At 40.6% G+C, this 25,266-nt stretch overlaps 1 protein-coding gene across 1 annotated transcript in view; it reads left to right on the top strand.

The window, feature by feature from the left end:
• Positions 1-20,382, top strand: part of scly (selenocysteine lyase) — a 48,315-nt gene extending 27,933 nt beyond the window's left edge. Inside the window, exons 7-13 of the mRNA XM_059950144.1 lie at positions 2,498-2,659; positions 3,775-3,881; positions 8,973-9,009; positions 10,265-10,348; positions 15,686-15,788; positions 16,305-16,380; positions 19,349-20,382. Of these exons, the coding sequence (XP_059806127.1) occupies positions 2,498-2,659; positions 3,775-3,881; positions 8,973-9,009; positions 10,265-10,348; positions 15,686-15,788; positions 16,305-16,380; positions 19,349-19,517 (738 nt within the window). The 3' untranslated portion in view covers positions 19,518-20,382. The remainder of the gene's footprint in view (positions 1-2,497; positions 2,660-3,774; positions 3,882-8,972; positions 9,010-10,264; positions 10,349-15,685; positions 15,789-16,304; positions 16,381-19,348) is intronic.
• Positions 20,383-25,266: the final 4,884 nt, after the last annotated feature.

Raw genomic sequence — 25,266 nt, 5'->3', positions numbered from 1 at the left:
TGTATTGCTTAGTCTGCCTCTATAGAGGATACTAAACAGACCACAAAGTTCATGCAGCAACAAGCTGCTGAAGTACAGGTTTCCTCCTTGAAGGAACTTTGCTAACAGGTTGGCTATTATGACCTAAAACAGAAGAGTGGAAAAGCAAATTGTGCAGAAGGTATGGAGAGTCTGCAGAGAAATATAGATAGGTTAAGTGAGTGGGCAAGGGTCTAGCAGATGGAATATAATGTTAGTAATTGTGAGGTCATCCACTTTGGAAATTGGAAGAGCAGCTTATTACTTAAAAGCTAAAAAGAAATGCAGCATACTGCTTTGCTGAGAGTCTTGAGAGTGCTCATGCATGAATCACAAAAGGTTGGTTTGCAGGTGCAGCAAGTTATTAAGAAACCAAATGAGATGTTGGCATTGTAGAGGGATTGAATTTAAGAGCAGGGAAGTTATGCTGCAACTATACAGGGTACTGGTGAGGCCCAACTTGAAGTACTGCATGCAGTTCTGGTCCCCTTACTTGAAGAAGAATATAGTGGCTTTGGAGGCGATACAGAGGATGTTCACCAGGTTGATTCCAGAGATGAGGGAATTAGACTATGAGGAGAGATTGAATTGCCTGGGACTGTACTCACTGGAATTCAGAAGAATCAGAGAAGATATCATGGAAACACACAAAGTTATGAAAGGTATAGATAAGATAGAGGCAGGAAAGTTATTTCCACTGATAGGTGAGACTGGCACCAGGAGACATACTCAAGATTCAAGGTAGTAGATTTAAGATGGAGATGAGGAGGAGCTGCTTTTCCCAGAGAGTGGTGAATCTGCGGAACTCTCTGCCCAATGAACCAGTGGAGGCTACCTCAGTAAAAATATTTAAGACAGGGTTTGCATAGTAGGGGAATTAAGGGTTATGAGAAAAGGCAGGTAGGTGGAGATGAATTCATGGGCAAATTAGCCATGATCTTATTGAATGGCGGAGCAGGCTCGACAGGCCAGATGGCCGACTCCTGCTCCTATTTCTTTTGTTCTAAGAGGTTGGGTAGCTTCGGGTATGTAGTACCCAAATGAGAAACAGTCAATGACTTATTATTTCTAAGTTTTCGAAAATCTGATGACATGGATTCTAAATTGTGCATGTAGATGATGAATGGAGCTAACAAGCAGGGAAGACTAAATGATGGAATATTCATGACTTGTTAAGTAGAATTGTGTGACTCCGACTCTACATAACAGGTCAGGCTGCAAGCAATAAGGGATTGTCTGGGTGTGGTACAGAAGAGATTACAGATGTTTTTGATTTGCTAGGATTTCAGTATTTCTGACTTTATTTTAGATTTGCGGCATCTGTAAGATTTGATCTTTGTTATAGCAGCCTGACAATTTTATTATTGCTTTTATTGCTGTACTTCAGGTCAAAAATTCCTGTGCTGTTGCCTGTCTTGCTGTCATTCTATATTCAATTATTGGAAAATTTATATTTCACATAAAAGCAGAGAATGCTGGAAATACAGTAGACAAAGTACCGTTGACAGTGAAGAAAGTTATCTAAGGTCAATACACACACACACAACTACCCCTCCCCCCCACCAGGGGAAGTGTTTTAACAACATAAAGAGCAAGTATTTTAACAACATATAAAAGACGGTTGAACAGGTAAACAGGTACATGGATAGGAAAGGTTTAGAAGGATATGGGGAAAAACATGCACAAATGGGACTAGCTTGGATAGGCATCTTGGTTGGCACAAACCAATTGAGTCAAAGGGCCCATTCCTTATTGTGTGACTATGACTCTACACAACAGCTTATGCAGCATGCAAGAAGAGAGAAAGAGCTGGATTTCCAGTCTGTGATCTATCAGAATTAGGAAAGTCTGTTTTCTCACATGTGCCTTCAGATTTAATTTGTCTTCTTTAACCTAAAATATTTACTGTTTATTTCAGTGTTTACTTATCTGCAGTTTTCAAACTTTTTCCCACCCTCTGTTCCAATTTATACATCTTACTTTTACTCTTGCCTTTTCCTGCTCCTTCACCAGTCTACCCTGTCTTGCCAACCCATCTCCCATCTCATTCACCTCCTGGCCAGTCTCTCACAACAGCTTCACTTCCCAACCTGTCTCCTCTCCTCTGTCAATTCCTTATGTCTCCTTCCCTCTCGCAATTGACAACCTGTCCCATCTACCCTCTCCCCTCCACTGCAGTTACCCCTGACCCGTTACCTCCTAACCTATATCCCCCTCCTGTAATGACAACTCCACCCTCTTCCTCCCCTCACTTTCTTCCCTATCTGGGGCAAAACAGTATGCTTTGGGCCATCAAAAACGTCACTTTTCTTTGGTTGTTTAATGGCACTGATTTAAAAACTTCATTTAACTCATGTTTTATTGTTTAGTAACCTAGTGTTTTCTGCTCTGCACAGCAGCACTTTCCTGAAATTATTCTTAGCAGAAGTCATTTAAGATTCTGGCCTTGATTTTATTTTTGTGTCACCTTTGGTTTCAGCCAGTTGCAGAGCTCTGTCAACGAGTTAAGATAATAAATCACCAGAGAGGCAAGGTAACACCCAAGATTCTGCTACATACAGATGCAGCCCAGGCACTTGGCAAACTGCCAGTTGATGTGCAAGATCTCGGTGTGGACTACCTTACAATCGTAGGACACAAGGTAAAATGCCATTCTTGAAGACTAGTGGAAATTTTAAAAACTGCGCAAGCTGGAAATGTAAAACAAATTGCTGGAAGTGCTCAGTGGGGTCAGGCTCAGTCTGAGAGAAGGGAAACAAAGTTAACTTTTCAGATCAGAGACTGCTTTGTCAGAATTGAAAAGCAGGCAAAAGAAACTTCGGAAGTTGCAGGGAGACAAGCTGTCTATGCTTGGTGATCTGTCTGAGCTCATTTACCATTCAATCACATCGTGGATGTTCTCTATCTTAGCTATTTACCTTTTCTTTATATCTCAAAAATACTATCCATATTTCAAAGAAAAGAATTGCAAATTTTCACTATCATTTTGTACAATAAAAATTCTGAGTGAATGTGAAAGATGTTGGGAATAGGTGGGTGCAGTGTGATGGCTCTTTGAGCTGATAACCAGATTTCTTGTACTTGATTAACAGAATTACTACCTGAACTGGTAGTACCTGAACTAATGTTGGCATCATTGCAACTTTGCATGGGATTGATATCATCTGCTGCTTAGGCTACACATACAGTATGTACTACCCAATTTGCCATGTCAAATGAAACACTAAAAACATGTATTTGCAATCCAAATTGGGAGCTGTTCCACACATATAATTCCAAATAAAAGGCTGCTATGCCACCATTTTCACAGTCCCATTATATAGGCATCCGTTAGTCTCATGAGACCATGGATTTGCGCCTTGGAAGATTTCCTGGGCAGGGTTGTATGGGAGACCGGCAGTTGCCCAAGCTGCAAGCCTTCGCCTCTCCACACCACCAATGTTGTCCAAGGGAAGGGCAATAGGACCCAAGCAGCTTGGCACCAGTGTCGTCGCAGAGCAATGTGTTGTAAGTGTCTTGCTCAAGGACACGACATGCTGCCTCAGCTGAGGCTCGAACCAGTGACCTTCAGATCACTAGTCTGATGCCTTATCCACTAGGCCACGGTCCCATTATGTAAAGTAAAATGGCATATTCTGAGTGGTTACAGATGAGTTGTACCATAAATCAAAGTATTCCGAGCGCATAATGTGCGAAGCATGCACAGTTAAGTTTTGTTTCTTTGTTGAAGATTGGTTTTCCCGTTGTCTCCTATAGTTTTATGGCCCTCGGATTGGAGCCCTGTATGTTCGAGGGCCAGGCACAAGCTCGCCAGTGAACGCCATGTTCTTTGGCGGAGGCCAAGAAAGGAAGTTCAGGCCAGGGTAAGTTCATGGGAAAAGTTTAGTGATACTTGTTCCTTTTCCAATTGTATAATTTATCTGTTAAGTTTTACCTATAGACTTATCAAGCATTATCAAGGATGCATCTCACCCTAACCATGGACTTTTTACTCTCCTCCCATCTGGTAGGCACTACAGGAGCCTCTGCTCCCACACCGGCAGGCACAGGAAGAGCTTCTTCCCTGAGGCTGTGACCGTGCTGAACCTCACAACACAGCACTAAGCAGTATTGCACCCATATTGTACTGTCTCAGTGCTTTTATATTTGTGTGCTGTAGCACTTACTTTTTATTTGTAGTTATTTTGTAAATAACACTATTCTTTGCATTTCTGGTTAGATGCTAACTGCATTTCATTGACTTTGTATCTGTACTCGACACAATGACAATAAAGTTGAATCTAATCTAATCTAATAAGGTGCAAAATACCAGATTTCCAGATTCTTCAAGAGCAGATAGCTTGCTGCCTGTTTTAATTTTATTTATGACAGAGTTGGAAACTCTCAGTAATGTATATACACAAAGAATGTTGTAGAAATAGAAAGAAAGCTCAGATTATTTATTCAATATTTGACTTTGGTTTATTGTCTATCATCCACCGGTTGAGGTCAAATAAGCCATTCATTGCTCACTTAAATTCTGGAAAAGCCTCTGGGAAGGACAGAATCCCCACTGAGATTTTCAAGTTAATAGGTCCAGTTGCACTAAGGGTATTTTATGCCATTCTGATGAGTATCTGAGAAGATGAAGACATGCCCAATGAATTCCAAGATGTTCTGATCATTACTGTCTTCAAGAACAAAGGTAGCAAGACTGAATACAGTAACTAACGCAGCACCTTGCCCACGTTATTTTCAACTGCCTAATCACCACCATATCAAGGGTGAATCTGCCCAAGGCACAGTGTGGGTTCTGCCCTGGAAGAAGCACCATCGATATGATGTTCACTTTCCATCAGGTTCAAGAAAATTGTATCAAGCAGAACTTGAACTTGTATGTTGTCTTCGTAGATTTAACCAAGGCCTTTGATAAGGTTAACAAGGAAGTGTTGTGGACAATCTTGTGAAAGTTGGGATGCCCACACAAGTTCATCAGTCTTATTTGGCTCTTCCTTGATGATATGACTGGCTTTGCCTTTTCAAATGGGGAAGAGTCAGAGCTGTTCAATATCCCAAATGGTGTGAAGCAAGGGTTTGTGCTGGCCGCTCATGCTGTTCAACCTCTTTCTCACATGTGCACTCAAACACTTGGTCTGGGACCATGAACACGGGGTGTGCTTACAGTACAGACTTGACAGTTCATTGTTTGATCTGCATCACCTAAAATCCAAATATAATAGAGTTAAAAGAGTCATCCTTGAAGCATTGTATGCGGACAACTATAGCCCACACAGAGTCTGATCTGCAACTGGTTATTAACAGATTTGCAGAAGCCTCATGTCTCTTTGACTCACTATCACTCTGGACAAAACAAAGACCTTGTTTTGGCCTGTTCCAGGATCCGCTACTGTTGCCATCTTCCACCACTATTGAAGGCACAGCACTGAGGATTGCAAAAGAATTTAAATACTTTGACAGTGTCAACTCCAGCACCTGCAATCATATGTGCTTAGCCAGCACAATGTTCAGATGTCCATTAAGATCAACTTGTACAAAGCTGTTGTCCTCAATCATCTCCTGTATGGTTGTGAAACATGGATCATATACAGAAGTTGGTATACTTCCTCATGCACAGCCTGAGATCCATGTTAGGTAACATTACTGAGAGGTAATGTTGCAGCTATATAGGAACCTGGTCAGACCCCACTTGCTGTGCTCAATTCTGGTCACCTCACTACAGGAAGGACTTGGAAACCATAGAAAGGGTGCAGAGAATGTTGCCTGGATTGGGGAGCATGCCTTATGAGAATAGGTTGAGTGAACTCGGCCTTTCCTCCTTGGAGCAAAGGAGGATGAGAGGTGACCTGATAGAGGTGTACAAGATAATGAGAAGCATTGATCATGTGGATATTCAGAGGCTTTTTCCCAGGGCTGAAATGGCTAGCATAAGAGGACATAGTTTTAAGGTACTTGGAAGTAAGTACAGAGGAGATGTCGGGGTAAGTTTTTTACACAGAGAGTGGTGAGTGCGTGGAATGGGCTGCCGGCAGCAGTGGTGGAGGCAGAAACAATAGGGTCTTTTAAGAGACTCCTGGATGGCTACATGGAGGTTAGAAAAATAGAGGGCTATGGGTAAAGCCTAAGTAGCTCTAAGATTCTAAGCATGTTCAGCACAGCTTTGTGGGCCAAAGGGCCTGTATTGTGCTGTAGGTTTTCTATGTGTCAATGTATCCACTATCATGACCATATCACAAATCTAGAAGTCCTCAACAGAGTAAAGACTACTGGTTTTTGAAGCCATAATCCTGAAAGCATAACTTCACTGGACCAGGCATGTGCATAAACATGAAGGACTCCAGACTCCCTAAGCAGCTACTCTGTGGCCAGTTATCACGGGGCAGCAGAAACCATGGTGGACCTCATATGCGATATACAAACTGTAAAAGCTGGTGTTACTTATAGTGGGCTTGCTCACTGGCATATGGAACCTAGGGCATGCCTTGGTTAAATTTGTTCACAGCAACTTAGAAGATAGACCTGGAGACCTCCTGGCAGAAGAGGAAACCAGAAGCAACAGCTGTGCCTACAGAATCAGGACAACTCGCTTGTCTCCACTGTGCCGTTGTCTATGCTGTTCAAGAATTGCCCTCTACAGTCACCTCCAAACACACATCAGATGAGATGCACAAACACAATAGCCATCATCAACATCAACAAACAATCAACTCTGTTTTCTACTGAATAATGTTAAGCATTTGAAGTATCTTCTGCACATGAGAGGTTGGACTGCACTTGTTGATTGCACTTCCCGGGACAGTCACAGAAGCGTCAGCCTGCGTAGTGCCTTGAAGGTTTAATTAGAACATAGATCATAGAACAGGAGCAGATATCTTGACACAATATTGTGCTGAACTAATTAAATTAAAAATCAAAAGTCCAACTAAAGTAATCCCTTCTTCCTACAAAATGGTATAAGATTATTGTATGGTTCCTTTAGTAAAATAAAATGGATTCTTGACCTAACAATCCACTTTGTTATGATTTATTGTTTATCTGCAATTTCTCTGTGGCTGTTAAACTTTATTTTGAATTTTGCTTTACCTTATTCTACGTCAATGCACCGTGTAATGATTTGATCTTTGTCGACAGTATGAAAGACAAGCTTTTCACTGCATCTTGGTACAAATGACAATAATAAACCAATTCAAATTCCATTTCCAATTTCTCATTCCAACACATGTCCTCTAATCCAGGCAACATCCTGGTAAACCTCTTCTTCATCGTCTTCAAAGCCTCAATTTCCTTCCTGTAATGGGGGTGACTCAGAACTGGACACAGAACTCCAGGTGCAACCTAACTGGAGTTTTATAAAGCTGCAACATAACTTCCTATTCCATGTGCCTTCTTTACCACCTTATCAATCTATGTAGCTGCATTCACAGAGCTATGGATTTGGACTCCCAAGATTTCTCTGCATATCAACACCGTTAAGGATCTTGCTATTAACAGTGTACTGTCATATTACTTTTGATTTTGCAAAGTGCAGCACTTCACGTTTAGCCAGGTTAAAGTATCATCTTCCATTTCACCACCCATATCTGCAACTCATCTATATCCTGGTGTATCCTTTGGCAGTTTTCTATTCTATTCCAAACACCATGAAGCATCGTATCATTTGCAAACTTACTAACACATCCATCTATATTTTCCTCCAGATTATTTATATGTATATACCACAATAACAGCAAAGGTGCCAGTATAGATCTCTGTGGAGCACCGTGAGTTGCAGGCCACCAATTAGAATAAGTCCCATTAATCCCTACCCTATGTCTTTTATTAGTAAACCAACTCTGAATCCAAACAGCCAATTCTCCATGGTTCCTGTACAGCCTGATCTTCTGCATGAACCTCCCTTGAGGGATCTTGTCAAAGGCCTTACTAAAATCCATGTGTCCACAGCTCTGTCTTCATCAATCACCTTTATTGCCTTGAAAAAGCACGTTAGATGTGACTTGTTCTACACAAAGCCATGCTTACTGTCATAATTGAGCCATGGTTTTTCAAATCCCTAAAAATCCTATTCTGGAAATGTACTTTACGTGTAGTAACAAAATGGAACCTGTATTGTACCAGCGTGCTTTGCCAATTGTGTTTGTGCAACATTACAACCAATGAGTATATACAAACTGCAGAAAAACAAGTGGATTCAGTTACTAAGTGAATGCCATGTACAGTAACTAAGCAGACTTACAGAATGCAGCCTGTCCTTGAACTGGTGCATTTGTGTATAAATGAGTGACTATGCTGTTTGTTCTCTTGAAGCCACCACCGGCTCTTATGCAGCAGTGCCTTCCTTTACGGCAAGTAAAATAAACACACTTGTGATTGATTCACTCTGAATTAATTGTTGTTTGTTATAAGACGTAGCTATCCAGTAAATTCCCTACCAGTTTTCCAGGGCCTTTCCTGTGGCTAGAGAGGACATGAAGATATTGGTGAAGGCCCTACCACTCTCATTTCTTACCTCTCTCAATAACCTGGGATATTTCCCGCCAGGATCTGAGGACCTATCCACTTTAATGTTCTTTAAGAGACCCTGCACTAACTATTTTTCTATATTGAAATGCCTTAGCAAATTAGCTGTTCCATATTAGCTCTTCTTTCCCCCTGCCCAACCCCGCAATCCTCCATCTTCTTGCTAAACACTAATGCAAGGTACCCATTTAAGATCTAACCCACATTTTCCCCTTCCAAGTATATGTTTCCTCCTTTCTGTTATTACTTGCTCCCTAGTTATCCCTTTGGTCTTGATGTATATCATTTCTAATTAAATAAGTATAGGACTGACTAGGAATTCCCATCATTTCACTTCAGATTGGTTTCAAATCAATTGCATGCATTTTAAAGGATGGTAATGATACATTAATTTTCCATCTAATTTTATAGTCACAATTTGTATTTCCATTACCTTTCAGTACAGAGAACACGCCAATGATCGCAGGACTTGGGAAGGTAATTAACATATCAAGGCTTGTTCTGATTGTATGAAATAGAATAGGCAGCCAGTATCCAATTTAGTTTCAAGGTTTGAATTTATGATGGGGATTGAAAATCTAGTGTAATTTTTGCAGAACCTGTATGATCACAGCTGGCTTTTCTTTGAGTTACACTAAACTAGCTTTTGCCAGTTACAAATAATGTTCTTTGCAATGGGAGCTTTAAACTTAATTTATAGGAGTCAGATCAAGCGCCAGTTTGCCCAAGAAAATGCTTCCTGGTTTGGGATAGAACAATGTCAAATCAAGTCCTATTAAATGGTCTGAGTGACAATGAGTTATTAGGCTGACTTAAAAAAAAATGAAACTTTAGCTGCACAAATCTGAAGTGAAACAAAATACTGGAGAAATTCAGTAGGAAAGGCAGCATCTGTGGGAAGATTCAGCTAGATCTTTCATCAAAACGGGGACATTTTAGAGAAAAAAAGCTGTAGAGAAGGCAGTAGGATAAAGACAGAGATTGGGAGAACCAAGAGAGCCTTTTGACACCAATTGATTGCCTGGATGATGGTGAAGATGACTTCTTGATGGCAGCTAAACAATCTGGAGGAATTGTAAACAAAAGGAGAATATCCCATTTTCCCTCGGGATCAATAAAGTATGTCTGTCTGTGAATAGGAGAGAAAGAAACCGACAAAATTGTGCAGGAAATGTGAGGTACGGTACAGCAGTTGCTGAAAAAGAGAATGATGTGAAACCTTAGCAACAAGGCGGTATTTGTGGAGGGAGAGAGAGAAACTGAGTTATACGAGAGTGCTTTGATACTGAATGTCAAAAAATTGCTAATTTTGGAAATTTGAAACAAAACACCAGAAAACTTAAGCAGAACAGACATCATTTAAAATCATTCGGGTCATCCACCCTGGCTTCAGAACTCATACCTAAACATATCCCAGTACCACTTCAGATTCTAACCAAATATCTACAGACTTCCCTGCTATCATAAAACGATCTGAAATATAAAATTTTCTCTTTCCATAGTCACTAAATCACCAACGTTTTTCCAGTATTTTCTGTTTTTATTTCATATTTCCAACATTGCGGATTTTTGCTTTTAGTTTATGTAAATTATAAAATCTGTAAATCTTATGCTCCTGTATATGGAAACTGCTTACATTATAATAACTCTTGCTCTGCTATTTAAATGGGCACTTGTAACTAACAGAGAAAAGTAACATGATAAAGCTCACTTTCCTGACCTGTTTCCCCAGGCTGCCGAACTGGTTGTTAAGAACCTGGAGGTGTATGCCAGTCACATGAACGAAATAAGAGATTACCTGGAAGCAAACCTGATAGTATGTATAACTATTTAGTAATGGAAGATCAATTTGGATGATTAATGTGAGATGTTATTTGATTAGTATAGCATGCTTGGGAATCATTGTTCTTTTCACAAAACTAAACCAATGGATAATTTTATTCTCTCATCATGTGCAGAACTATTGTAGAAAATAGAAACATAGAAAACCTACAACACAATACAGGCCCTTCGGCCCACAGAGCTGTGCCAAACATGTCCTTTCCTTAGAAATTACCTAGGGTTAATCATAGCCCTCTATTTTCTAAGCTCCATGTACCTATCCAGGAGTCTCTTAAAAGACCCTATCGTATCTGCCTCCACCACCACTATTGGCAGCCCATTCCACGCTCTCACCACTCTCTGTGTAAAAAAAAACTTAACCCTGACATCTCCTCTGTACCTGCTTCCAAGCACCTTAAAACTGTGCCATTTCAGCCCTGGGAAAAAGCCTCGGACTATCCACACAATCGGTACCTCTCATCATCTTATACACCCCTGACAAGTTACCTCTCATCTTCCATCACTCCAAGGAGAAAAGGCCAAGTTCTCTCAACCTATCTGTAACTTGGGTGTTTGTGGTACCCTGTGTTCTCTGTGACCGAGTTCAAGACTGAAAATTACTATTAAATATTATAAGACTATTTTATTAAATTTTTAAATACTGTAACATGGGTTCTGTAAAAACATAAGTATCTATCCTCAAACTGTTAGACAGTTGTTCAGATTGCTGTGAGATGTGGACCTTGCTTTCAACACACAAAATCCACCCAAGCTCTAAATAAGTCCATTATTATACTGTTTTTTTCACAGTTCCAGAATCCATGATAATGGGTCCACGATGGGGGCCTGGTATTCTCTGAACGCCACAGATAATTAAAAACATGGCCATCTCAGATGACGTGGGTTAATTGATCTATTCATTATCTATTCACTCTGTCTTTCAAGTGCTTGACCATCCCCAAGTCTTTGTGATTGGTAATCCAACTGTAGTCTTGTTATGAGGAAGCAGGTTCATGGGTTTGGTAAGTGTGGCAGAAGGCACTGATTACGAATAAGCACGTTAACCTTTATTTACAGAAAGACAGTAAAACATTTGTCCAAACATCTGAGTCACCTTAAATTTACAACACTAACATTCGGTTAGACTTCAAACTCAACAGGTACTAAGCTAAGTGTGCATGTGGACTCTCCTATATCTGCAGCATACTTTCCCAGTGCTTCTTCAGCACTGGTTGCAACCTTTGTGAAGAGCAGCCCCTGGAAACAAAGGAAAGCTTGCGAGCCTTTTGCACGTTCTATTCTTACACCCTTGAGGCTTCCAAAAGCAGCTTTGGAGCAGAGAGTAACCTAATCCTTAACATTACAGGTCTCACTCCTGCTGCCTCATTTGATCTCCTGCAATTGCACTATCTTGTCTAGAATAACTGCTTACACCCACTCCTACATCATGGACCTTCCACCATCCTATGGTAGGAGCTACAAGTTCCTTGTTAACTGTCTTAACCCATAGAACTAGAGTGGAAACTGTCATCTTAATCCCAGAATATTCCTTATCTCTGGCATAATCACACCTTATCCACAGTTCCTTTTTGCAATTTTCAAGTGTGATAGATCTCTTCCATTTCGCAGGCAAACTGAATTTAAAATGGTCTTGTAGACCTCACAATCTCCAAGTGAAGCAGGCTGTTTGATGGAATTTGTTGTGACTGATCAACAATTCCATTATCATAATGCCATCATCAATAATAAAATAAATTAAAGGAGCCCAGAACATAGGCATACTTACAACTCAAGGATTGTTTGTTATTGTGCGTTTGCATAAGGAAAACAGCTTGGGCCCCTGTCACCTGCACTGTTCTTAAGTCTGAACAGAAAACTGCTATTTTTATATAGTATTGGAATATCAGTTATGGATATTGATTATTGTAAATTATATATTTTTGAATTCCTTACTGACAAGATCAGTCATCATTCACAATAGAGGTGTTAAAGTTCATCGAAACTTTGAGCTGACAGCCGATGATATTTTGAAGTTAGTGCCTTAGTTGTTGGGTATGTTTCACATCCTTCTGTTATCTCGCCTGTCTCCAGCACCTGCTATTGTATAAAGCGGCACTATGTTTTAGGAAGATCTCTCGGGATAAGTCACACTAAAGAGGCCTCACTCATTTGGCTTGAGTACACACTGCCACAATCTAATTGGTCTGTAGTAAGCAGAGGTGTCTCTGGTGGTTTCACTTCAAAGGTCTCGCTGTGACTACAACTGTCCCAGGCTATCTTTGCCTTACTACAACTTCCACAATAGTATTAAATGACCACCAAAATCACAGATGATAAACTCAATAAGTTTCACTTTCTATCCAGTTCCTTATAAATTGCAATTATGATGAGGTGTGAAATGAATAATCAAGAATGAAGTGATGACTGGAAGATTGTAAGTGATAAAGGTTAACTGTAATCCTGTGCCCTGCAGAACTGGACTACAAAACTGGTAGTAAGTAGTGTGGTGGAGAGACTTCCTGCTCCAGCTTGTTAATTAGTGACTGCTATTGGAAAGGTAAATTTAGGTGGAAAACAGTATTGGCAACATGCACCACCAGAAGTCACAGCAACAAAGCAATTATGTTGGGTGCAGTTCAAAGAGGTGGCTGGAATCTACTGAAAGATATCATCTTGAAATTACTACTGCCGGTCAGATTTAGGTTAATATATTAGTAAATCCAGTGCTTCATAATTGATGTTCTGGTTATTTTTGTATAATTAAAACAGACTTCTTGTCTAAAACAGACCAGAACAGTCTAAAACAGACTTTAGGTATACTTCCCTAAAGACTAGTGCCTGTATCCTAATTTACATTGTCTTTTTCATCCATTGCCACTTCAATTCTCAGTTGAGCAAAACCCCTAAATTAGTTCTTATGCCCCACCTTCACCCCAATGCTCCCGTCCCGTCCTGATGTAGAATCTCAACCTGAAAAATCAATTATCCCTTTGCCTCCCCAAATGCTGCCTGACCCTCCAAGTTTCTCTCGTAGTTTGTTTCTTTTTGCTTCAGATTCCAACATCTGCAGTCTCTTATGTTTCCTTGTTGCCCCTGTTTCTGATAGTGGGAGAGTCATGGACAAGGTGACACAGCTACACAATAAGTCATTTCCTGAGGTGTGTAGATATTTCTTTTCTCAGAGCTTAGTAAATCTCTGGAATTCTCTCCCCGAAGGTGGTGTTGGCTGGGTTATTAGATGAATTTAAGGTAGAGCTTACTAACTATTTGAAAGACTGGGAGCTGGCGGTCATATTGAAAGGTGGAGCAAATTGGAGCGACCTGATAGCCTACTTCTGCACCTGTTGTCTTATGTTTTTGCGTGTGAAATATCTGCACCCCACATTCTTGGACACATGCATATCCCTGACTTGCACTGGCCCTCAACTGATGGCTCTGCTTTCCACTGCCCTGTCCCTCAGCTCGGTGTTCCCATACTCAGACTTCTGTCTTTCTGTGACACTACCTGACAATGTTCTAGGTACTCTGGTATCATATTAGCCTTTATGAAGCTCTGGTGACTGCACTGGGGTGCATTATTAGGCTACAGGTGTTTTTGAAATTCAGACTATTGTATTTGCATTTATTGGTAAATTTTTTTCCTTTGGTTGAATGGTTTTTACTTAAATACATTCTATTTTGTGCTAGGTTCATCTCACTTAGTAAATTCTCTTTTTATTTTGTATTCTCTAAATCATTTCTTTCACATTACACAATTCATTAATTCTCTGCCTTTGATTTGTGTTTCCTTCTAATGTCCATGTTTTAAAATATTTATCCAGTTTTATAGTCCTGGCTGTTCAGTCAAATTGTTGGTCTCTATGCTGACTGATTTCATTTATAGGAATAATTATTTTCGGTCATCTCTGTAACTAAAGATTTTTATAGTCTGTGCAGCATCTTATTAAGAGAACACACACAAAATGCTGGTGGAACACAGCAGGCTGGGCAGCATCTATAGGGAGAAGCGATGTCGACGTTTCAGGCCAAGACCCTTCGTCAGGACTAACCGAAAGGAAATATAGTAAGAGATTTGAAAGTAGAGGGGGGAGGGGGAAATGCAAAATGATAGGAGTAGACCGGAGGGGGTGGGATGAAGCTAAGAGCTGGAAAGGTGATTGGCAAAAGTGATACAGAGCTGGAGAAGGGAAAGGATCATGGGACGGGAGGCCTCAGGAGAAGGAAAGGAGGATGTGGGGAAGCACCAGAGGGAAATGGAGGACAGGCAAACAACTAAATATGTCAGGGATGGGGTAAGAAGGGGAGGAGGGGCATTAACGGAAGTTAGAGAAGTCAATGTTCATGCCATTAGGTTGGAGGCTACCCAGCTGATATATAAGGTGTTGTTCCTCCAACCTGAGTTTGGATTCATTTTGACAATAGAGGAGGCCATGGACAGACATATCAGAATGGGAATGGGACGTGGAATTAAAATGTGTGGCCACTGGGAGATCCTGCTTTTTCTGGCGGACCGAGCGTAGGTGTTCAGCGAAACGGTCTCCCAGTCTTAACACCTTATATACCGGCTAGGTAGCCTCCAACCTGATGGCATGGACATTGACTTCTCTAACTTCCATTAATGCCCCTCCTCCCCTTCTTACCCCATCCCTGACATATTTAGTTGTTTGCCTGTTCTCCATCTCCCTCTGGTGCTCCCCCCCACCCTCCTTTCTTTCTCCTGAGGCCTCCCGTCCCATGATCCTTTCCCTTCCACAGCTCTGTATCACTTTCGCCAATCACCTTTCCAGCTCTTAGCTTCATCCCACCCCCTCCGGTCTTCTCCTATCATTTCGCATTTCCCCCTCCCCCCTCTACTTTCAAATCTCTTACTATCTTTCCTTTCGGTTAGTCTTGACGAAGGGTCTCAGCCCGAAACATCAACATCGCTTCTCCCTATAGATGCTGCCTACCCTGCTGCGTTCCACCAGCATATTGTGTGTGTTGTTTGAATTTCCAGCATCTGCAGATTTCCTCGTGTTTGATCTTATTAAGAGGACAGGTTTAGATGTTTATCCAGCCTGACCTTGTCACTTACAGACAATGTAAGCTGATGGTCAGCCCATATCCAATTCTTATTAATTACAATGAGATACCAATTATAACAAGATGGGCCAGTTCACTAGACCTTGTGCATTGTAGCTATGTGAACTTTGGTCAGTGGAAATAAAATAGGAAATGATTCCCTACAATTGTGTAAAAGTTGGAATTATATTGAGTATCTTATTGTATTGTCGACAGTACGTACAGTAAAATCTGACCATATGACTAACTTGTTTTTCTATTCCTACCCCAGGCTACCTTTGGAAAGGAAAAGCTTCATTTCAACAGCCATTTCCAGGAATCAGACAGGCTACCAAATACCTGCAATGTGTCAATTCTCGGGCCTAACCATCAAGGTGTGTCAAAAATATATGATAGTCAAGCATAAAATTGTATCCGTTGTTTACCACCACATTTGCTTTTTATATAGTATGATTTATTAGTTTCACTTTGCATAAAGCATATTTTCTTTTTCCATTCCTCCCACAAGTGAATAACTTTGCTAATACTTAGTCTTTAGCTTAGTGGTCAGTGCCTCTGTGCAAGAACTTTAACATGCTGCTTAGCTCCCTTCTCTCCTCCCCAACAAAGCTTTACTAGGATATGTTAGACTTTTATCTACATAAGTCATTCAAAAAGATTTTAAATAGTGTTGTATCTGGTATTGCTTTCTGCGGAATCCAATTGGTGACAATCTGAAAATCTAGTTTTATCCATGCTATTGCAGTTCTTTATTCAATCTTCTTTTCGAAGTGTTCAATAACCACCAATTCTACGACTTTTATTTTATATAACACCCATAGATTTGCTGTTAATTATGCTTGTTAATTAACGGTTAATAAAACAGAAATGGAAATTGTGTTTTGTCCCAGGTTGGAAGGTGCTACAGCACTGCCAAAGGCTTCTAGCGAGCGTGGGAGCTGCTTGTCATTCTGAAAATGTCAGTAGGTAAGAAGATGCTTTTCATAGATTCTGGAAAGGATGGAAGAATAGTTTTACATATTCCTGCATTGCCCATTCGTGTGGCTTCTGGGGAAATTTTGCTTATTCTCTAATCCTCTGAAGTCGGTAGGAAGAATGCTGTATGGTCTGATGAAGCCAAAATTGAGCTTTTTGGCCATCAGACTAAACACAGTTTGGCGTAAGCCAAATACTGCACATCATCAAAAACACACAATCCTTATCATGAAAGATGTTGATGGCCGTATTGTGCATGGGGATGCTTGAATGCAGCAGGCCCTGGAAGGTTTGTGAAGGTAGAGGGTAAAGTTAATGCAGCAAAATTCAGGAAAATCCTGGAGGAAAACCTGATGCAGTCTGGAAGAGAACAGCAACCTGGGAGAAGATTTGTTTTCCAGTAAGACAATGACCACAAGCATAAAGCCAAAGTCACACAGGAATGGCTTAAAAACAGCAGAGTTAATGTCCTGGAGTGGTCAAGTCGGATTCCAGATCTCAATCCAATGGAGAATTTGTGGCTAGACTTGAAAAAGATCTTGATGCAATCTGACAGAGCTTGAGCAGTTTTGAAAAGAAGAATGGGGAAAAATTGCAGTGTCCAGATTTGCAAAGCTGCTGGAGACATCTTTTTCCACTTTGACACGAAAGAGTCTTTTTCTGTTAATCACTATCAAAAAAGCCAAATTAAATCCATTGTGATTCAATGTTGTAAAACAATAAAACATGAATACTTCCGGGGGGTGAATACTTTCATAGGTACTCTACACTTAGCAATCTGTATCCTGCTCTAAAGATAATGGTTTGCACATCCACGTTGCTCTGAAATAACCATAAAACATTCAATGGTATAGCTTATCTAAAGTGCTATAACTTCCAAGAATGTGCCTCAGTATCGGTTTGCCCCTGGCTCTGAGTAAGATGCCTGGCACACCATAGACATGTTCACAGTTGAAGCCTACACCAGGAAAAGGGATATATTGCTGTTTTTTCAGATGGGATATAAGGTTTAGTTCCATTTTCCTTCCCACCATCTGATAGGAAATTTGGACATTTGTCAAATATATATAATGGACTTCAAAAAAAAAAAGAGGTAACAACAATATCTTCCTCTGAAGGAAAAGGAAAACACTCTCATAAAAACATCGGTTGTCACCTGGCCGCAGTAAGGTAGAGGTAAGTCGGCCAGACTACTACAGCAACCCACTTTATCTGCAGGTTCAATGGTGAGGTTAGGATTGGTGCAGAGAGAGTGAAGGGCAGTGTATTCAGAAGGAGTGAGAGTAATATTGGACGGAGGAGTGTTAAAGTCGGGAGTGTTGATGTCTTATCAGCAGTTAGCAATAAAGAGTTCCTGAGCAGGAAGAAAACCAGAGTGTCCAGGAAGAGGAGGAGGGTTGAAGACAGGAGAAGGGGTGAACAGTGCGGGCTAGAAACTTCTGAAGAAGGATCTCGGCTGAAATGTTAACTGTTTACCTTTTTCATAGATGCTGTTTGGCATCTCTCATCGTTTTGTCTGTATTCCTTTGGATCTTCAGCATTTGCAGATTTTCTGGTGTTTCTGATTCCATTAAAATGCAGAATCAGGTTTATTATCACTGGCATGTGTCGTGAAATTTGTTAACTTAGCATCAGTTCAATGCAATACATAATACAGAAGAAGAAAAAATAATAAAATATAGTCATAATAAATAACTACGTAAATTAATTACGTATATTGAATAGATTAGAATCTGCAAAAAACAGAAATAATATATATTTAAAAAGTGAGGTAATGTTCACGGGTTCAGTGTCCATTTGGGAATCGGATGGCAGACAGGAAGAAGCTGTTCCTGAATCGCTGAGTGTGTGCCTTCAAGCTTCTGTACCTCCTACCTGATGGTAACAGTGAGAAAAGGCATGCCATGGGTGCTGGAGGTCCTTAATAATGGACGCTGCCTTTCTGAGACACCATTCCTTGAAGATGTCCTGGGTACTCTGTAGGCTAGTATCCAAGATGGAGTAGACTAAATTTACAACCCTCTGCAGCTCCTTCAACTCCCACGCAGTAGATCTTCCCCCACCCCCCATACCAGACAGTGATGCAGCCTGTCAGAATGCTCTCCATGGTACATCTATAGAAGTCTTTGTGTTTTTTGACATACCAAATCTCTTCAAACTCCTAATGAAGTATAGTCGCTTGCCTTCTTTATAACTACATGGATATGTTGGGACCAGGTTAGGTCCTCAGAGATCTTGACACCCAGGAACCTGAAACTGCTCACTCTCTCCACTTCTGAACCCTCTATGAGGATTGGTATGTGTTCTTTCGTCTTACCCTTCTGAAGTCCAAAATCAGCTCTTTCGTCTTACTGACGTTGAGTGCCAGGTTGTTGCTGCGACACCACTCCACTAGTTGGCATATCTCACTCCTGTATGCCCTCTCGTCTCCTCCTGAGATTCTACCAACAATAGTTGTATCATCAGCATATTTATAGATAGTATTTATGCTATGCCTAGCCATGCAGTCACAGGTATAGAGAGAGTAGAGCAGTGGGCAGTGCATTGCTTTTAGAAAGCAAACAGTGTATGCTCAGTATTGAAGTTGTGAATGTATAGTGTTTTGCTTAATTTTGAATTAGAGTGTGTAGACTAGCACGCTATTGTTATAAACCACTAACGAACAAAGGTTTCAAGATTGTCATGGACAACTTAATCTTTTAATCTTAATCCCAGTTAGTAATTTTTTACACAAAGTCACTGTGATAATTGATAATAGTATTCTTGGTTTGTGGTATTCTTGGCTGCTTAACCGTCAAAATTTTCAACAGGTTCCATTTGGAATCAGAAAATATGCATACAAACTTCCCTTTTGGTATTTGGAAGTGATGCTGAGCCCATGATATATGGGTGAGGGATTGTTGTGCTTATGGCTCTCAGCCTATCACTACTCCTGTAATAAATTGTCTTGTTCTTTCAGGCCCTCGCACATACTACTGAACAGTGGCATTCCATATGGTGTGGCAGAGAACGCCATTCGATTAAGTGTCGGTCGAGCAACTTCGAAAGCAGATGTAGATGCCATTATAGAAGACCTGCAGCAAGCAGTTAAAGAAATTGAATCGTGTGCTGCTCAGACCAGACAGTAGCACTTGGAAAGGAACTGGTTACTGCCATGGAAAAGTAAAAATACACAATGGAATCATAGAGCTTTACCTTTCAAAAGAGAAAGACCTAAACATTCCAACAAGTTACACCAGTTCTTTTGTAGTGAGACTAAAATTGGTCAAATATTGCAAAAGATTTTGAGGAATTTTTAATTGATTGAGACTACAGCTCATCCCGGTTACTACTAAAGAGTGGTATATGGATCTGTGTTTGGTCATTTTCATCAATATACACTTGGATTAATGATGTCATAGAGGAGGCATTGTGTTTATTGTGATTAAACACAATTTTAGCAAAATTTGGAAAACAGTTCTTGGCAAGTGGATAATACATCAAGGAATTTTTAAGTGTCAATTTTTTAAATGTTTCCCTGGCTAGTGACAGATTTTATGTTTTAAATTTATAATTTCCTGAATAGAAATGTAAAAAACATCTTTTAAAAATATTAGCACAATTTTGAATTGTGTCCCAGTAACTAACTGGGTTTAAAGATGAAACACACAAAAAGGTGTTTCCAAGCTGCACAGCAGAAGGATACTGGTGCACTGTGCATAAGGGAGCAGGTGCATTCAGTTCCTGCACAAGTACTTCCTGATGTCTCAGCCACCTAACAATGAGCAATGGAGACTAGGGCCAGGGTAATACATTGGAAGTAACACAGACTTGTACCAGAAAATAAAAAGCAGATGTATACTTGATGCCAAAAAAATGATATGTAGGAATAAGATGGTAATATGTGCTACATATATCATAAAGATTTTTAAAATTGAGTGATTTTAACAGTTATTTTTAAAGTTAATAAAATGTCTTTTTAATAAAAAATTATTAAAAAGTTTTTAAATGTCTTCTCTAAAGGAGTTATGTTTTTGTAGAAATAACCTCAGGGTATCTTAAGCAACACACACAAAATGCTGGAGGAACTCAGCAAGCCAGGCAGCATCTATGGAAATAAGTACAGTCGCCATTTTGGGCAGAAACCCTTCGGCAGGCCTACCAAACCCTACACCACCCAAAGAGGTCTATGCATTCCAGGTATACAGATCTGTCTGACTGTTTTTAACTATCAGTGATGAACAGCAAGTATTAGGAGTGTAAATCCTAATTCTTTCATCTTGCCTCTTGCTTGTGGCTGCAACATGGTTCATGGAAACCAGTGTTGGCTGATTTCTAGTGAAGACTGGACATGATCACGGAGGACAACACAACACTCAGATGGTCTGGACCCAGAAAGCCCATTCTTGGACTACAGCCTCTAAAGCCACAGTAGGTAACAAGGATGCTGATGGCACTGAGGTGATGGCATCTTGTACTGTTTTTGACAAGATACTAGATCTACACTCCATGCATGAGCAGATTATCCCAAGCTAGTGCCGCAATGAATTGTCCTTGTAGTGGTTTGTTGGGGTGGCATGACACAAAACCTTTTTAACCACACATATCCAGATCCCTTCAAACTCACACTGTCATGGAAAACGGAGGTTGCTTAGCAGGTGACAATCCATCCACTTCAGGTGATAGTTTATCCACCTTGTTATTGGATGGTTTCTCTTGCAGTGGAAGATGTGACACTGGCCATCAAATTCTGTATGTTAGTTGGGTCCACACTCATTGAAATGAAGATCACCACCTCTTTTTAATTGCAGCCATTTTTTTATGAGTATGGCACTGTTAATTCCAGCAATCATCCCGTACCATTTAGTTCAATGTTACGGAATTCTTTCTCTAACCTTTTTATACTGTCTATCTCCCTTCTTTCTTTCCAGTCCAGATGGAGGATCTTGAACTGAAACATTTTTCATTGCCCTCCATGTATACTGTCTGGCCCACTGAGTTCCTACTACTCTTTCGGATGTTGCCCTTGCTGTAACCTTTCTGCCAGAAATAAAAACCATAAGACGCAGGAGTAGAACTCTGACTGAGTTCATTTTAGTGAAGTGCAGACAATGTTATATACATTGGGAGTTCACTATACAGTAATTGTGTTGGTAGCTGTATACAGTTGCAAGAAAAAACTTTGTGAACCCTTTGCTATTTCCTAGTTTTCTGCATTAATTACTCATAAAATGTGGTCTGATCTTCATCTAAGACAAACACAGTATGCTTAAACTAACAACGCACAATTAACTTCATTGAGCACATTGTTTAATCATTCACAGTCCAGACTGGAAAAAAGTATGTGACCCCTTGTATTTAATAACTGGTAGAACCTCCTTTAGCAGCAATAACCTGCACCAAACATTAGCAGCTGACCAGACGGGGAATTTTTGACCATTCCTCCATACAAAACTATTTCAGTTTATCAATATTTCTGGGATACCTTGCATGAATAGCCCTCTTGAGGTCATGCCACAACATCTTAAATGGGTTAAAGTCTTGTCTCTGAGTTGGCGATTCCTAAACACATTTTCTTCTACCGCTACCTTGACATTCTCCTGTAAAATGTCTTGATACAATGTTGAATTAATTGTTCCCTCAATGGGCCATCCAGGCCCTGAGGCAACAAAGCAGCCTCAACCATGACGCCCCTTCCACCATGCTTCACAATTGGGATGAGGTTTTGGTGTTGGTGTGCAGTGTCCTTTTTCCTCCAATCATAGTGGTATGCATTTCTGCCAAAAAGTTCAACCTTTGTCTCCTCTGTCCACAGAACATTGTCCCAGAAATGTTGTGGAACATCCAGGTGTTCTTTTGCAAACTTGAGACATGCAGCAAAAATTTTTTTGGAGAGGTGGTGGTTCCTTCCGTGATGTCCTTCCATGAACACCATTCTTGTTCAGTGTTTTTTTTATATAGTAGACACATGAACAGATGTGTGGCGCATGGCCAAGTGGTTAGGGTGTTCAACTAGCAACCTAAAGGTCATGAGTTCGAGCCCAGCCGAGGCAGCGTGTGTAAGGACATTGAGTAAGGCACTTAACCACACAATGTCCCAGTCTACCCAGCTGAAAAATAGGAACTGGCAAAAAAATTGCTGGGAGTCAATCTCGCGATAGACTGGCGTCCTATCCGGGGGAGAGTCTCGTACTCTCTGTTGCTTCACGCCACAGAAACCAGCATAAGCACCGGCCACAAAGGCTCAGGACAGGACTTTTTTTTGACATGAACAAATACTTTAGCAAGATCTAGAGATTTCTGCAGGTCTTTCACTGTGAGCACCTTCAGCATTCATTGATTGGAACACCTGACTCCAAATAGCTTTTGTAGAAGGCATTATCACAGAGGTTCACATACTTTTTTGATTGTGATTAAGGCTCTAGTGCTTTCCCACCATAAATGATGAATAAACTCATCTCGACCTTCCAGCCAGGTACAGGTATCAATTGCAGTGGCATGCAGAAGTTTGGGCATACCTGGTCAAAATTCCTTTTACTGTGAATAGTTAAGTGAGTAGAAAATGAACTGATCTCTAAAGCTCATAAAGTTAAAGATGAAACAGTCTTTTCAACATTTTAAGCAAGATTAGTTTATTATATTTGTTTTGTACAATTTTAGAATGAGACAAAGGAAAGGAGCAGTATGCAAAAGTTGGGCACCCCAAGAGATTTGAGCTCTCAGATAACTTTTACCAAGGTCTCAGACTTTAATTAGCTTGTTGGGGATATGGCTTGTTCACAGTAATCATTTGTAAAGGCCAGGTGATGCAAATTTTAATGCTTTATAAATACCCTGACTCCTCAAACCTTGACCCAATAATCAGCAGCCATGGGCTCCTCTAAGCAGTTGCCTAGCACTCTGAAAATTAAAATAAAGAAGGAGAAGACTATAAGAAGATAGAAAGCATTTTCAGGTGGCCATTTCCCCAGTCCATAATTTAATTAAGAAATGGCAGTTAAGGAACAGTGGAGGTCAAGTTGAGGTCTGGAAGACCAAGAAAATTTTGCAAGAGAACTGCTCGTAGGATTGCTAGAAAGGCAAATCAAAACCCCCATTTGACTGCAAAAGACCTTCAGGAAGATTTAGCAGACTCTGGAGTGGTGGTGCACTTTTCTACTGTGCAGCGACACCTGCACAAATATGACCTTCATGAAAGAGTCATCAGAAGAAAACCGCACCCTCACCACAAAATTCAGCATCAGAAGTTTGCAAAGGAACATCTAAACAATCCTGATGCATTTTCGAAATAGTGGACTGATGAAGTTAAAATAGAACTTTTTGGCAGCAATGAGCAAAGGTATGTTTGGAGAAAAAAGGGTGCAGAATTTCATGAAAAGAATACCTCTCCAACTGTTAAGGATGGGGGGTGGAATGATTATGCTTTGGGCATGTGTTGCAGCCAGTGGCACGGGGAACATTTCACTGGTAGAGGGAAGAATGAATTCAATTAAATACCAGCAATTTCTGGAAGCAAACATCACACCATCTGTAAAAAAGCTGAAGATGAAAAGAGGATGGCTTCTACAACAGGATAATGATCCTAAACACACCTCAAAATATACAATGGACTACCTCAAGAGGTGCAAGCTAAAGGTTTTGCCATGGCCCTCACAGTCCCCCGACCTAAACATCATTGAAAATCTGTGGATAGACCTCAAAAGAGCAGTGCATGCAAGATGGCCCAAGAATCTCACGGAATGTCAAGGGAGAATGGGCAAAAATCCCCCAAACAAGAATGGAATGACTCTTAGCTGGCTACAGAAAGCGTTTACAAGCTGTGATACTTGTCAAAGGGGGTGTTACTAAGTACTGACCATGCAGCGTGCCCAAACTTCTGCTTCGGGCCATAGAACCATAACCATACAATATTACAGTGCAGAAATAGGCCTTTTAGCCCTTCTTTTTTCAGCCTAATCCCACTGACCTGCACCTGGACCATATCCCTCCATACACCTCTCATCCATGTACCTGTCCAAGTTTTTCTTAAATGTTGAAAGTGAGCCCACATTTACCACTTAATCTGGCAGCTCATTCCACACTCCCACCACTCTCTGCATGAAGAAGCCCCCCCAATGTTCCCTTTAAACTTTTCCCCCTTCACCCTTAACCCATGTCCTCTGTTTTTTTTCTCCCCTAGCCACAGTGGAAATAGCCTGCTTGCACTCACTCTGTCTATACCCATCATAATTTTATATTCCTCTATCAAATCACCCCTCATTCTCCTATGCTCCAGAGAATAAAGTCCTAACCTATTCAACCTTTCTCTGTAACTCAGCATCTCAAGTCCCAGCAACATCCTTGCAAACCTTCTCTGCACTCTAATATCCTTCCTGTAATTCAGTGACCAAAACTGCGCACAATACTCCAAATTCGGCCTCACCAATGCCTTATACAACTTCACCATAACATTCCAACTCTTATACTCAATATTTTGATTTATAAACGCCAATGTACCAAAATCTCTCTTTACTACCCTATCTACCTATGACGCCTCTTTTAGGGAATTTTGTATCTGTATTGGCAGATCCCTCTGTTCTACTGCACTCCTCAGTGCCCTACCATTTACCCTGTATGTTCTACTTTGGTTTTTCCTTCCAAAGTGCAATACCTCACACTTGTCTGTATTAAACTTCATCTGCCATTTTTCAACCCATTTTTCCAGCTGGTCCAAATCCCTCTGCAAACTTTGAAAACCTTCCTCACTGACAACTACACCTCTAATCTTTGTATCATCAGCAAATTTGCTGATCCAATTTACCACATTATCATCCAGATCATTGATACAGATGAGAAATAGCGATGGACCCAGCACTGATCCCTGTGGCACACCACTAGTCACAGGCCTCCAGTCAGAGA

The sequence above is a fragment of the Hypanus sabinus genome, chromosome 2 (genome assembly GCF_030144855.1).
Source record: "Hypanus sabinus isolate sHypSab1 chromosome 2, sHypSab1.hap1, whole genome shotgun sequence".
NCBI lineage: Eukaryota > Metazoa > Chordata > Chondrichthyes > Myliobatiformes > Dasyatidae > Hypanus > Hypanus sabinus.
Note: the sequence above shows the minus strand (reverse complement) of the source record. Positions and strands in the feature narration are given on the sequence as shown.